Here is a 15,680-nt window from a genome sequence, read left to right as displayed (position 1 = left end):
TTGATGTAACCTGTGTCAGGTACAAGCCCAGCCAAAACCATGTTCTACAAGGAGAATCTTGTTTCACCAGCCACAGTATCCACCAAACTCGTGGCCTTTACAAGCAAATGACCCCAAGAGTACTTGGGGGTTCCCCTCCCTGAACCGTGTCCTACCCTTTCCTTTCTCTTCTTCTTGCTGGCTGGAATTTGTAGTGCTATGTTAGATGGTTTGGAAACCAACACCTGTAGATGGCAGAATAAAACTGAAGAGGGATCCTAGGCCCCAAGTGTTGTCACTTTATTAACTGTTCTGATCTCAGCCTGCTGTTTGGAGACCACTGAAATACATTTGTTTTCTAAAATAGCCTTTTTGAATTTTAAAAGTACAAAATTTTGCCATTTCATATGAAAAGGATGAAAAAAGATAATAATCTATTACTAATACATATATGTATGTATATGTGTATTTATAGTTATATAAATATATCTGTATATGTGTTTGTAATATAAATTATGATATATTTGTATATATAAATATATATGTATTTGTAATATAAATTACATATGTATGTACTATGGTTTCTTTGTCGACCCTTCTGTAGATTTTTACTCAAGCTGTCACTATTTAAACATTCCACTCATTCGTGTATCCATTTATCAAGCAAGTATCTTAGAGAACTAGAGCAAAAACAAAGCTCAAGGCCATAGGGGTTACAGTTTAATGTTTTTAAATGCTATGTCAACTGTAAAATATTCTGCCATCTTTTTCCTCCTCTAGGTCACTCACAGGCCATGGCGGAGAAGCTGGTATTTCTTTGATGACTATGATTTTTTTTACATGAGGCCTTTTGCTTGTGATACAAAGCTTGAATGGGTGTGCCATATTCCAAAAGGTATGTGACAGTTACTCTGTGTGACAACTTTTTATGTTAATATTGTGAACGCTGAAATAAAAGGATCTAAGAGTATTTTAGTCTAATTATACCTCTTAAAAGCCTGTGAAGGTGCACTTACTATATTAAGGACCAAGCAGAAAGCTACTTTGTTGAAGTCTGAACTACTTTACTCTCTGATCATGGAAGCATTTGTGTACAAGATAAAATTGAAGGTTCATTTAGGAAGGTTTGATTGTGGAATGAAGGGTTATTTTAAGCAAAAGGATAAATGCATAGAAAAATAATTTTAGTTTTAATTTTGATGCAAAATGAAGAATGAGGCAAGAGTCTAGAAATCAAAATGTGGGAATTCCTGTAAGTGCCTGGACTCCTGCTGTTCACACAGAAGACCTCCAAGAAGCTCCTGGCTTCAGCCTGATTCAGCACTGGCCATTGAAGCTATGGGAGGAGAGGGGTGAACCAACACAGGAAAGATCTCCCCTTCCCCCGTGCTAACTCTCCTCCTAACTCCGGCTTTCAAATAAATAGCTACATCTGTTTAAAAAGAAGAAAGAAGGAAGGAAGGAAGGAAGGAAGGAAGGAAAAAAGGAAGGAAGGAAGGAAGGAAGGAAGGAAGGAAGGAAGGAAGGAAGGAAGGGAGGAAGGAAGGAAGGAAGGGAAAAAGAAGGAAGAGAAAGAGAATATATGTTCTTGTATGTAGCCTTTTGTTAGGAAACTATTATTAAGGAATAGCTAAAAAATTACAAAACTTAAATTTCTGAAATTTTTTAAGCAAAAATTGAATACATTAACTTAGTTAATGGCAAGTGTACAGAACGTTCAAAAATGCTATGACTTAACACGGTAGGCTGCCATCTGCTAACTGGCATCCCTTTTGGGCTAGAGTCTCAGCTGCTTCACTTTAGATCCAGCTTATGTGCCTGTACCCATGTGGGAAGCCCAGAAAAAGCTCCTGGTTCCTGGGTTTTGACTAGCTGTTGTAGCTATGTTACAAATAAACATCATCAGCCTGCAGCTATAGCCTACTGGCTAAATCCTCACCTTGCATGAGCTGGGATCCCAGGTGAGTGCCAATTTGTGTCCTGGCTATTCCACTTCCCATCCAGCTCCCTGCTTGTGGCCTGGGAAAGCAGCTGAGGACACTCCAAAGCCTTGGGACCCTGTAACTGTATGCGAGACCCAGAAGAAACTCCTCGTTTCTGCTTCAGATGTGTTCAGCTCCAGCCATTGCGGCCACTGGGGGAGTGAACCAGTGGATGGAGGATCTTTCCTTTACTCTCCTTCCTTCTGTAAATCTGTCTTTCCAATAAAATAAATAAATCTTTTTAAAAATAAAAATGTTTTTAATTTAAAAAATGAAAGTTGTAGGGATGGCAGCATGGTTCCACAGGCTACCATAGGCTACTCCTCTGCCATGTAGGTGCCGGTTCTAATCCCAGCTGCTCCACTTCCAGTCCAGCTCTCTGCTTATGGCCTAGGAAAGCAGCAGAAGATGGCTTAAGTCCTTGGGCTTCTGCACCCATGTGGGAGATCTGGGAGAAGCTCCTGGCTTCAGATCAGTTCAGTTTTGTTCATTGCTATTTTGGGAGTGAGCCAACAGATGGAAAATTTATCTCTCTCTCTCTCTGTCTATCCTTCTGTCTATAGGTCTGGCTTTCAAATAATAATAAATAGATTTCTTTTTTTTCTATTTCCTTATCATTTTATACACATCTTTAGATTGTTTCCATTGTACAACACTTTTGATAAATCTCTTTAAAACTTTCTGAATACTTTGACGGTAGAGAATCTGCCTTATTGAATTTTTTTTTAAGATTTATTGTTATTGGAAAGCCAGATATACAGAGAGGAGGAGAGACAGAGAGGAAGCTCTTCCATCTGATGTTTCACTCCCCAAGTGAGTCGCAACGGGCCAGTGCGCACTGATCCGATGCCGGGACCAGGAACCTCTTCCAGGTCTCCCACACGGGTACAGTGTGGGAGACCGTCCTCAACTGCTTTCCCAGGCCACAAGCAGGGAGCTGGATGGGAAGTGGAGCTGCCAGGATTAGAACCAGCGCCCATATGGGATCCCGGGGCTTTCAAGGCGAGGACTTTAGCCGCTAGGCCACACCACCGGGCCCTGCCTTATTGAATTTTATATTCTTTTTAATTGTTATTTTCCATGATACACTATTATAGGCATAAGGGTTCTTACCTTCCTCTCCTCTCTTTCCCTGCTTATTTCTCCTCCTGCTGTTTTACCCCAGATTGCTACAGTATTATAGTCCTTTAACAACAGTTACAAGTTTAACTTTGCAATATTTAAATGTGTCATGGCATGGTAGATACAGGCAAAGATAGAAAATTTAGTGTCATACTGTAAATGTATACTTAAATGTGTGTATTCTGCTTCATTACTTTTTAAAGATTTATTTACTTATTTGAGTAGAGTTACTTGGGTCAGGAAGGAGGCTATTGTAAAGGAAGAGGAGAGAGAGAGAGAGACAGAGAGAAGTGTCTTTCACATGCTGGTTCACTCCCCAGATGGCTGCAACAGCCAGGACTGAGCCAAGTTGAAAGCTAGGAGCCAGAAGCATCTTTTGTTTCTCCCACATAGGTGTAGAGACCTAAGTGTTTGGGCTATCTTCTGCTGTTTTCCTGGGCCATTAGCAGGGAGCTTCATTGAAAATGGAGCTGCCAGGACTCGAAGTGGTGCCCACATGGGATGCCAGCAGCAGAGGCAACAGCTAACCCACTGTGCCACAGCTCCAACACCTCATTTTTATAGAGTAGAAAGTTGAGGCTCAGGGAAATAAGCAACTCATCTAAAATACCAACACCACCACAGTGTGGATGAGGGCGTTTGGGCTCTTTGGAGCCCATACTTCTGTGTAACTTACCATATTTCCTGTTTCCATTCCAGGAAACCTGAGGAGTTCTGTTTTTTCCAAGTTTTGTCTTATAATCTCAAAAAGTTCAATATTGATGTCTTGGGGGATAATAAACTACCAACATAGATTTTCAGAGCAGTAACTCAGTTTCCATTGAATAGAGAAGTTGCTTTTGTATAATCTCACTCGACAAGGATTATCTTCTTGCAGGCTCTTTAATGATTCTTTATAATATAGCCAATACTGCTTTCTACTTCCTACTGATCCTATTTTATACATCTACTCTTCGGTTGTAACTGTCACAGTAGGTAAGTGTCCACTGCTGAGACTAGTCATTTTTCATTCATATTCACTAAAGCAGTTTTCCTGCAGGACCACACTAAAGCAGTTTTAGCATATGCCCTATAAAACTCAAGTGATCATAACTTGAACTAAATTGGTTTGGCTAGAGTTGCTACAAATCCTTTTAAGCTACACTAAAGGTCCTACTTCTAGTTTGCCATGATCTGTAATCGAATATTAGACCTAAGTCACTTGTTTTTCCTGAAACAGGTCGAACTCCAAAAGCACCAGAGTGGTACAACCCAGGTGAGTTAAGAGAAATGAAATTCGCCTAAGCTCTTTTGATTTTTAAATTGTTCTCTATGCAGTCAATTGTTTATGCCAACTTCTTCTCTATCATACATTCAAATAAAACAGACACACCCTACCAGCAGGCAAGGATGGGTGGCGTGGGTGGAGGGTTTGAGGCTGGGATTTTCCTGCCAGGTGAGTACAGGAAAGTGGCCAAGTCCATAACTCGGAAACCCTTAGTTCTTCCCATCAGCACTGCTGTGGCCAGAGATCTGTAATGCAAATGGCTCACTCTTTATAAATAGTGGAGAACATGACCTCACATTCCAAGGGGTAAGCTAGCTTTGCACAATGCTAACTGCAGTCTTCTTTCTCTTCTTTAGAGCGTGCAGGAATTCACGGGCTTCCAGTTGTAGTTGAAGGAAGTGAATATTGGTTTGTTGCTGAACCACACTTGAACTATGAAGAAGCTTTCCTCTACTGTGCTACCAATTACAGCTTTCTTGCCACTGTCACATCCTTCACAGGACTGAAAGCTATCAGAAACAAAATAGCCAATGTAATTTCAACGAGTGTGTTTTAAGCATGGTTTTTAATTTCTACATTGATTGAATGAAATAATACAAGGGGTCTTCAAAAATTTCATGGAAGTATATATTATGGAGGAAAAAGCCTAATGCTGAATTTTAGGGGTTTTTTTGCATCAAAAAAACTTTTAATTCCATTTTCCATGAACTCTTGGAAGTCCCCTCATACTTCAAAAGTCTTGCCAAAATCTATAAAACTTAAATGTTTTTCTTATAAAAGAGGAACATCCAAATTCGATGTTTTACTTTTGGAAAGTTAAATAGAATTGCTTGTTTTAAAATATGTGATTAATAGATTAATAGATACAAATTTGAGATGAGATAAGATAAAGAATCTTTATTCTTTTTCACATTTTTAACAGAAATGTAACCATCTAACTTAAGATTCTGGTGTTTTTGAAAAATCTGGTATAATTGAAAAAATCTGGTGTAATTGAAAAATCAGTTTTGGAAAAGAAAGTTAACGAATATATTTTTCAATTTATGATTTAATTATAATAAAACATTGTAGATCCAGTTAATGCGTTAGTTCAAGTAACAATTATAGCAACCATATTTTCTGTTCCCAAAATAAGACCTGTGAATATACGAAGAGTTCTCATATTACTTTTTTTTGTGAAAGCACTGTGTTTATGTAATTTTAAAGGTAATGGGATTATCTTCAAATTTTACTGTGTGTGGCAATAGGAAGAAAAGGTTTTTAAACAGAAAATGCAACACATGTAAGGGTGGATGTTTGGTTTGTTTTTCAGATCTCCAGTGATGAGCAAAAGTGGTGGTTGAGAGCTAATGAACAGCCCATAGATCATCCTTTTTCAGGGTATGTTATATTACTGATTCTGCCTTCATAAAGTTATCCCTTAAAATGCAATACAATCTTTCCATATAGTAAGTGGGCTACTACTTATAAATAGCTTTGATCATTAATGCATAAACTATCTAGATTAGAGCACCTCAAGTTCCTTTGCATGTTAACATTAAGTAAAAAGTGGTATAAATATCATTATAGAATTAAAATGGATGATTAAGAGCAGAATAGAATGGCTGATGATATTATTGTCCCTCTCTCATTTTCCTTCAGCTTTCGTCGTCCATGGTACTATTATCCTTTCGAGTTTGGAGAGGAATGCATGTACATGTCTGCCAAGACTTGGCTTATCGGTAAAACTAGTTCCAAATCCTTTACTGTTGATTATGTAGTATGTCAACTCTGGCTTCCATTACAGTCTTACTCTTGCTTTCCTTCTGATTATGTGTTTGGTAGCTTCAACTTATTCTGATATACTTTTAATGACAGTAGATCAAGTTCTATGTACAAATAAAGGTGATTTTCACTGTGAATATTTTAACTTCTTTTATCCTAAAGCAGTTATTTAGAGATGAGCTAGTCATTTGTGTAATCAATAAGCATATTGACAAATGTACCAAAGCAAAGCAGGCAACAGTTCTATAGTTTAGGTCCTTTGAGCCCTTATTGAACGTCCCGTTCAACCTGCTTCTTGCTTTCTGGCATCACTCCTTGAATGATGCAGTAGCCAGACTGAATATGTGCTTTTTGTAGGCAATGTAGGTATGCTACAACCTACTGATAGGAATAATAATAGAAGATTGGACTGGGAAAAGGATACATTTCAATAAATAAAAGATTGGACTGGAAAAGGGATCAATTTTAACCATTTGGAAAAGATTGATTTAAAAAGCTAAAGCCTTTCTGTAAAATGGATTGTTTTTAAATGTGTGGGATAAAATGTTCTCCCTATAATTATCCTACTTTTTCATTTCTCAGACTTAAATAAACCAGCAGATTGTAATACCAAGTTGCCCTTCATCTGTGAAAAACATAGTGTATCTCCATTAGAAAAATACAGTCCAGATCCTACAGCTAAAGTTCAATGCTCCGAAAAGTGGGTTTCTTTTGGAAATAAGGTAAGAGAGAATTGCTATATTGTGCACACAATGATTGCTTTCACCTTGCACGTGTGGCCTAGAAGAAATGACAGCCAATCAGACAGCCTCGCTAAATCGTCTCCACATACATCAGTATCACTTGTGTCACTCTGTACTGTCAGAATCCATGGAGTTTGTTAACTCTCAAACTACTCATTTCCACAGATAGGTCTTCCAAAGTGCAATAGTTCTATGCCCTTGCTACTAACACTGAAATTGCTGAACGGTAATTGAATAAAACTGGCCACTGAATGGTAATCCACGGAACAGTCAGGGCACTCACTGTACATATAGAAGAAGCTGACTTAATTTCTGGCTGATGTATTTTTGTCTCTCTCAAGAACTTCTGCCAGTCAAATTAGAACAGCATTTCCCAAACTACCTTCTAGGGATGCCACATATGCTACAAGATGTTAGCCATTGATTCTGTCACCAAATAGTAGCTTTATGCTTAAATAGGTTTGGAAAATGTTGCAGTTCATATCTGACTCTTTGAGATGCATAATCCATATTTGCATATGTATCTGTTAGGAAATGCATGTGGCTGCTAGAAAGGAATATCCAAGATATATTAAAATTGAAAACATTTATTCTTTCACATAGAAGTGTGCAGGTTGGCAGGCTGTGCTGATGTCTTCAAAAACAGGCTCCTTTTGTTTCTACTCTGCCATCCGTAATACACAGCCTCCAAGCTCAGTTTCAGGGTATGCTTTTTCTAGTGTCTTTTTCTAGATGCCCATCCCCCACCCAAAGCCTTTGCCTAACTCCAAACTGTAAAAAGCCTGAGAAACAATTTTGTATGACATTTCAAGAAACACAATTTAAGATGTGTTACTCCAAGAATAGCTGATTAGTATAGTGGGTATGCTACCCTTATCAGAGTACCTGGGTGTGGGTCCTGGTCTGTCACTGGTTCCAACTTCCTGTTGATTCAGATCCTAGGAGATGGCAGGTGAGGGCCTAAGTGGTCTTGTCCCTGCCACTGCTGTAGGAGATTCAGATAAAGGTTCTGGCTCTTGATTCAGCCTAACCCAACCCAGGGTGTTATGGGAATTTGTTATTATTGTGGGAAGCAGCAGATGAGAAATGTCTCCATTTGTCTATTTTTTTAAGATTTATCTATTTCTATTGGAAAGTCAGATATACAGAGAGGTGGCGAGACAGAGAGGAAGATCTTCCATCTGCTGATTCACTCCCCAAGTGGCTGCAATGGCCAGAGCCGGTGCTGCGCTGATCTGAAGCAGGAACTCAGATTCTCTTCCAGGTCTCCCACACGAATGCAGGGTCCCAAAGCCTTAGGCCATCATCCCAGGCTACAAGTAGAGAGCTGGATGGGAAGTGCGGCTGCTGGGATTAGAACCGGCACCCATATGGGGTCCCAGTTCTTTCAAGCTAAGGACTTCAGCCACTAGGCTACAGTGCTGGGCCCCCATCTGTCTATTTTTATCTCTGCCTTTCAAATAAATAGCATTATTTTTCAAGATGTACTATTGGATATGGTGGGTAAAGCAGCCATCTGTAGTTCCAGCATCCTATAAGGATACCAGTTTGTATCCTGGCTGGTGCTTTTTCCATCTAACTCCCTGTTAAAGCACCTGGGAAAGCAGTAGAAGGTTGCTGAAGTCCTTGATCCCCTGCACCCATGTGGGAGACCCAGAAGAAGCTGCTGGGTTCCCACTTTGAATCATCTGAGCTCCAGCCAATGTGGCCATTTTGGAGAGAAAACTAGTGGACAGAAGAGCTCCCTGTCTCTCCTTCTTTCTCTCTCTGAAATTGGCCTTTCTAACAAATAAATACATATGTTTTTAAAATGTATTACTGTTCTATACTGTAGTGATCAAAATATTAAAAAGAAAAAGGAAATTGACAGCTGAAAATATTTGTAGTAAGTTTAATCCATCCATTGATTCACCCCAATGGGTACAACATCCCAGGCTGGGCCAGGAACTTCACCTGATTCTCCAGGGTGGATACAGAGGCTCAAGGACTCTGCCTTCTGCTGCTTTGTCAGGTGCATCAGCAGAGAGCTGGATCAGAAATGGAGCAGCCAGGACTCAATCTGGCACATAACTAGGGCACTGGCATTGCAGGCAGCAGCTCAACTCGTTACATCACAATACCAATCCCAAAATTAGTTTCTTGATATAATTAAGTAAAATTAAGAGAACAAACTTTGAAACCAGATGAAACAGGGTCTGTATGCCACTATTACCACTGTGTGGTTTCCTCATTTATGAAGTAAAGTAAGTTACTTCTGTTTACCCAATTGTGAAAAATTAAATGAGATAATACTGTAAAACAACTTAGCACATGGAACTACTCACCATATTGAAAATATACACATAAATCATTACTTCAAAAAAATTACGGGAAGTAAAAATAAGAGATGCTTTATTTGCTCAAAAAAAATTCATGCAGTTTTACCATAATATTGTCCATGAGCATTTTAAGATCTTCAAACGTCATAGTTGGACAATTTTTCTTCAGTTTTTTAAAATGAAGTGTTTGTATCATAATTCTTATCTTTTAAAATTTCTATTTATAGGACCAGCACAGTGGCTCATTAGACTAATCTTCAGTCTGCAGCACCAGCGTCCCATATGGGTGCTGGTTTGAGTCCTGGCTGCTCCACTTTTGATCCTGCTCCCTGCCTCTGGCATGGGAAAACAGTGGAAGATGGCTCAAGTCCTTGGACTCCTGTACCCATATGGGAGACTCAGTGGAGGCTCCTGGCCTCAGATTGGCTAAACTCTGGCTAATGCAACTATTTGGGAAGTGAACCAGTGAATGGAAAATCTTTTCTCTCTCTGTAAATCTGCCTCTCAAAAATAAATCTTGAAAAAAAAGTTTTTATTTATGTGAAAGAGTAAGAGAAAGGGAGAAAGATCTTCCGTCTCTTGGTTCATTCCCTAAATTGCTGCAGCGTTCAGGGCTGCTTCAAATGATAGCCAGTGGCCTGAAACTCCATCCTTGTCCCCCACAAAGGCACTAAGGGCCTAAGTACGTGGGCCGTCTCCCACTGCTTTCCCAGGCACATTAGCAATGGGGCAGGACAGGGGGCAGAGCAGCTGGGACTCCTACCAGCAGTCTGACCTGGGGTATTGGCATAGCAAGCGGTAGTTTAACCTGCTATACGACAACGCTATCCCTAAACCAGTGGCCTATGGCACTACTTTGTACATGACATTTCATAGTCTGAAAATCAGCATTGCTGTAAGAACAAAGACATTTACCTGTTTTGTGATTTTTCCTTGTCTGTAATCTTATGCTTAAACTGCTTCTGTGTTTGCAGTGTTTTCTAAAGATCAACACCCAGTATGCCAAATTTTCTCAAGCAAATGATATCTGTCATTCCTATGGTGGCACCCTTCCTTCCGTGTTGAGCCAGAGTGAACAAGGTACCAGGATTGTGTGAGAAACACATCTTATTTTGATCTGAAATCCAAGTTAGTTTGAGAGGGCTGTAGAGAGCTAATATACAAAAATAGTTTATTCATCTATTTTATGGAGTAGGTAAAAAGTTGTTGTGATTGATAAACAAAAGATGTTCATGGACTTCTGTGTATCTTCAATTTGAATAAGTCAAACAGCTTTATAAAAATCTCCTTCTCACAGATTTTATTACATCTTTGCTTCCGGATATGGGAGCTACTCTATGGATTGGTTTGCGCTGGACTGCCCATGAGAAGATTAACAAATGGACAGATGACAAAGAGCTGATATATGGTAACTTTCACCCATTGTTGGTTGGTCGGAGGCTGAGGATACCAACAAATGTAAGTTTTCTTAACATCAATAATTACATAATTCTGTGAAATGTCCAAATCTTCCATAAATCATTAGATTAAGAACAAGGATCTATTCTGTGATTCTATTTATACAAAATGCCTAGAAGAGACAAATTTGTAAGAATAGTGGATAAGTGGCTTCTAGAAGCTAAGGAAGGGGATCAGTATTGTGGCATTGCAGGTAATGCCTGTGATATCAGTATGCCAAGTGGGTACTGGTTGGTGTCCTAGTTGCTCCACTTCCAAACTGGCTTCCTGTGAAGGGAAAAGCAGCTGAAGGTGGCCCAAGTATTTCAGCCCCTGCACCTGCCTAGGAGAACTGGATGAAGCTGCTGGTTCTGGTTTCAGTCTGGCCAGCAGATGAAAGATTCTCTCTCTCTCTCTCTCTCTCTCTCTAAGATTTATTTATTTACTATTACAAAGTCAGATATACAAAGAGGAGGAGAGACAGAGGGGAAGATCTTCTGTCCAATGATTCACTCCCCAAGTAAGCGCAACGGCCGGTACTGCACTGATCTGAAGCCAGGAGCCTGGAACTTCCTCCACGTCTCCCATGCAGGTGCAGGGTCCCAAGGCTTTGGGCCATCCTTGACTGCTCTCCCAGGCCACAGGCAGGGAGCTGGATGGGAAGTGAAGCTGCCAAGATTAGAACCGGCGCCCATATGGGATCCCCGCGCGTTCAAGGCAAGGACTTTAGCTGCTAGGCCACGGTGCCGGGCCCAGATATCTCTCTCTCTTTGTCTGTTTAACCCAGACTTTCCAATACATACATACATATATACGTACATAACTCTTTTTTTAAAAAAAAAGCAGCAGCAGCTAGGGAGGACAAAGTGATTGAGTATAATGACTACTAACTATGGAGTTTCTTTTAGAAATATTGAAAATGTTTCACAGCTGATTAGGTGATGGCTGTACAACTCTTGAAGATGCTAGAAACTATTGAATTGTGTATTTAATTGTAGTTCAATGAAGCTGTCACAAGAACAGGTGCTTCTCCAGCGTTCAGGCACGGGGCCTGTTTTTTGTGCAATAGCATCAGATCCCATTGCCGCTGTTCCACAACCATGTAAAGCCCTCAGGTAGTGAGTTGTAAACTGCAGCAACTATGGATGTTATGCTTAACATTTATGAACTTCAAGCCTCTATATCTTGACCCAAAAAGCACATAATTGAAGGTCCTATCTTCTTTTTTTTAAGATTTGTTTATTTTTTATATTAATTACATTGCATTATGTGATGCAGTTTCATAGGCTCTGGGATTCCCCCATCCCCTCCCCGTACCCTCCCCCAATGGTGGATTCCTCCACCTTGTTGCAATATTACAGCTCATATTCAGTCAAGATTCTTTCATTGCAAGCATTTACAACATTATGGAATTATCTGACATGATATTGAATAACCAATATGTTAAAAAAAAAATGTGAGTTCTTAACCACATAGTGTGACTACTTCATTGACATTTCAGTTTTAGTGTATATACAACCGGCTTCTATACACCTTAAATTGGCTGTCTCGTGTCTATTTTCGTTTTAGTATTTAGCAGTTTATAGTGTTGAAGCATAATTTTGCTGAACTTGTTCAGAGAAATCTTCAGTACCTTAGTGAGGAGTAACTGATCTTTGTGTCCTACCTAGTAAGGTATGTGTGAGTCACGCTGACCGTTTCCTGTCTGGTTCTAAGCTTTCCTTGTTGTTCTCTATCTATTCTAATTGTGTGTGTGTGTGCGCTTTGGGGTGGGGGGCTCCAGAGCGACCCTGATGGTCATTGCAAGAGAGGGTGGGGATCCAAAGTTGGAACTAAGTAAGGACCAGAGAAAGCTCCTCTCCCTAGTCCCGAAGGAAGCTTATTGTTCTGTTTCTGCAGACCACTCAGGGCTCCTGGCTGTTGTTCCGATGACCTTGGATCCTGCGAGGAAGGATTTGAAGGTCGTATCTTCTTAAGAACTAAACCCCCCAAGAAATGTAGGAGAGAAGAAAAAATTGTTCTTCTTTTTGTAATGACGCTGTGTAATTATTTCCCACTGCCTCTGTCTCCACTACTTCGTTGATACAGAACTCCTTTGGCACAAAGAGAGATGATTGAGAAATTCATGCAGTGAGTAAGCAGTGTTCCTGACACAGTATTAGCTTGCAGACGTTTGGGGTTGGTAACAGAGGGACATCTAAATAGTGTAACTATATACAAAGTAAAGAGAAAATTAATACTTAGTTGTTACAGAAAATGTGGAAGCTTTAGAAGACAAAAAAAGAGTTGACCTTAATTCCTTTTGACAAAACAGTTAGCAATAACCCATTGTGAAGAATGCAATTAAATCACCACTGAAGACATAGCTAAATATAAGAATGAACTGAACAAAAAAATTTAGGAAATAGTCCTTATCCTTAGAGATTATGTATACTGATGTTTTCATTCTATTCAGTTTGATTCTATTACATCACATGCTTTTTTATTCTATCATATCCCGTTCTGTTTAGTTTCATTATCTCAAATAATCAGAGAAGAGCTGACTTAATTTCATGTTCTGCTAAATGAGTCTTAGACCATAGTTGAGCTCTGATCCAGGGAATAATAATGACTGTTTTAGCACATTTTTTTCTAGAATTTTCTTACTTTTTTTATGACATATCTACTAGTCATTTTCATCACTATGCTAGTGTACTCTACTTATCTCAATATTGTTGCCTTGTTAGCTTTTACGTATTTCACAGAAAAACATAAAGGCTCGGTGAGCCTGTGTATTTAACAATTTTAAACAGCTTTTTAACATTATATGTACATAAATGTACTGTTTTTCTTGAAGGCAAGAGTGAAAATATTAATATCACATAATGTGGAATCATGAAGAGGTCATAAAATGAAGGACGAAGGCAATATTATCACAAAAAAATGTAATTCAGAGATCACTTTTATAAATATGTATATCATGAAAAATCTTATTCACACGTTTCATTGACTTCCACATATAAGAGAAACCTATAGTATTTCTTTTATTCTGTGTTTGGATTATTTCACTTAACACAATCTCTGATTCCATTTATTTTCCATCAAATGTGTTGCTAATGTTTGGATTTCGTGCCTTTTATGACTGTCATATCTCATTACAACATTGGCTTTACTCAGTTTCCAATGGATATATAGTTTCCTGTGCCATTAAAAGAGCTGCTTGGGACCAGCGTTGTGCCATAGCAGATAAGGCCACTCTGTAACACCAGCATCCCCTGTGCGTGCTGGTTTGCATCCTGGCTGGTTCACTTTTAATCTAACTGCTTGTGGATGCTCTTAGTAAAGTAGCAGAGAAGAGGTCAAGTTCTTTGGCCTGGGCAACCAGTTGGAAGGCCCAAAAGAAGCATCTTGGCATCATGCTTTGGGTTGACCCAGTCCTGACTGTGCAGGCCCTTTTGGAGAAATGAAACTGCAGAGCAAAAATTATTTCTTTCTCTCTAACTCTACCTTTCAAATAAATAAATATTTAAAAAAAACTGCTTGACAAGCATTTTAATGGCTACACATTATTGTGATATGCTATTACTTACCTAGCCAATGATGTTTGAAGTTAATCTCAGTTTTATACAGTAATAAATAGGGCTGCTACAAGCATCTTGGTGCATAATCTTTACCTACATTTCAGCTACTCTCTTAAATGACAAAAAGTCATATAGGCAGATCAAAGGCTGCAAGTGGTTAGAAAGCTTGGATTGCCAATCTGCTTTCCAGAAAGGTATGTGAGTTTATGTTGCTGTCAGCAGTTTGCTGTGCTTGCCCACCCATCATCCCCAGCATATTAATGATTTGTAATGTGTAGTAACAGTTAATGTGTGAGGTACCCTCCTGATATGCACATTCCTTATTTCATCAATGTGCATGATAGCTATAAAATAGGCATGTAACCCCTGCTCTTTCTTAGAAATGCAAACACATCACTTCTTGGCCTTTTGGCTGGATCAAGTATAGAAATGCATACATTTACACAACCGGCATTCTCCCTGCTCTATGTCATTGCCTGTAAAGAATATTAGTTTCTTAAAATTCTTGCTGATTTTCTACATTATATATTTTCATTGATATTTCACAGATTACTTATTTTTAAAAAAAGACATATATTTGGAAGTCAGAGTGACCAGAGAGGGAGGAAAAAAAAAACATGAAAGAGCTCTTCCAACCTTTGGTTGACTCCATAACTGGCTGCAACAGCCAACATGAGCTAGGTGGGAACCAAGAGCCAGGAAATCCTCCAAGGTCTCCCACGTCAGTGGCAGCGCCCACACACTGCTCCCCGTGTGCATTAAATGGGCATCAAAGTAGCAGTGGAGCAGCTCAGATACTGGACGCCACTGTTGTAGGCAGCGGCTTAACCCCTGCCACATCACAACACTTGACCCATATACTTCTCTGATTTCTAATGACAACAGATTTCCGTAGATTAAGTAACAGTTTGTATTTTATCCATTGTGATATTCTTTGCAAATTTATCCATCAAAGCCTTCATTTTTTTATTGATTCCATCACTTGGGAAATAGTCAATATTCTCATCTGTGTTTCGTGTTGTTGTTGCAAGTATTTTAATAGCTTTAAAAAATGGGTGCATGTTCCAGTTGTGGCTATTCCGTATCTGATCCAGTTGCCTGCTAATAGCCTGGCAAAGCAGCAGGAGATGGCCTAGGCCCGAGGTCTTGAATCCCTCAACTCATTAGAAGACTCAGAAAGATGATTCTGGCTCCCATCTTCAGACTGGCGAAGTTCTGGCCATAATGGCCGTTTGGGGGAGTGAACCAGCAAATGGAAGATATCTTTCTTTCTCTGTAGCTCTGACTTTCAAGTAAAAATAAAGAAATTTTTTAAGTCCAAATACAAAAATATTACCAAATTTTGGGTCTTTTTGGGATATGTTCAAATCTATCATTTCCCCCCTTTTGCCTACATTTCCTTTAAGTTAGAAAATCCATTAAATAAATGTTAGATAAACATGTACCTATATTTTCTGCTGGTTTTGTTTCATAGGTAGTTCTTTTTCTGGCAACATATCTTATCACAC

The 15,680-nt window shown here is 39.2% G+C and overlaps 1 protein-coding gene across 2 annotated transcripts in view; it reads left to right on the top strand.

The window, feature by feature from the left end:
- The window catches only part of LOC101520298 (CD302 antigen), a 117,996-nt gene that overhangs the window by 49,112 nt on the left and 53,204 nt on the right, over window positions 1-15,680 (top strand). For both annotated transcript variants that reach the window (XM_058664548.1, XM_058664549.1), the window contains exons 16-23: window positions 760-874; window positions 4,303-4,338; window positions 4,707-4,882; window positions 5,663-5,730; window positions 5,992-6,071; window positions 6,697-6,836; window positions 10,150-10,255; window positions 10,473-10,633. In XM_058664548.1, coding sequence (XP_058520531.1) covers window positions 760-874; window positions 4,303-4,338; window positions 4,707-4,882; window positions 5,663-5,730; window positions 5,992-6,071; window positions 6,697-6,836; window positions 10,150-10,255; window positions 10,473-10,633 — 882 coding nt within the window. The remainder of the gene's footprint in view (window positions 1-759; window positions 875-4,302; window positions 4,339-4,706; window positions 4,883-5,662; window positions 5,731-5,991; window positions 6,072-6,696; window positions 6,837-10,149; window positions 10,256-10,472; window positions 10,634-15,680) is intronic.

The sequence above is a fragment of the Ochotona princeps genome, chromosome 5 (assembly GCF_030435755.1).
Source record: "Ochotona princeps isolate mOchPri1 chromosome 5, mOchPri1.hap1, whole genome shotgun sequence".
NCBI lineage: Eukaryota > Metazoa > Chordata > Mammalia > Lagomorpha > Ochotonidae > Ochotona > Ochotona princeps.
Note: the sequence above shows the minus strand (reverse complement) of the source record. Positions and strands in the feature narration are given on the sequence as shown.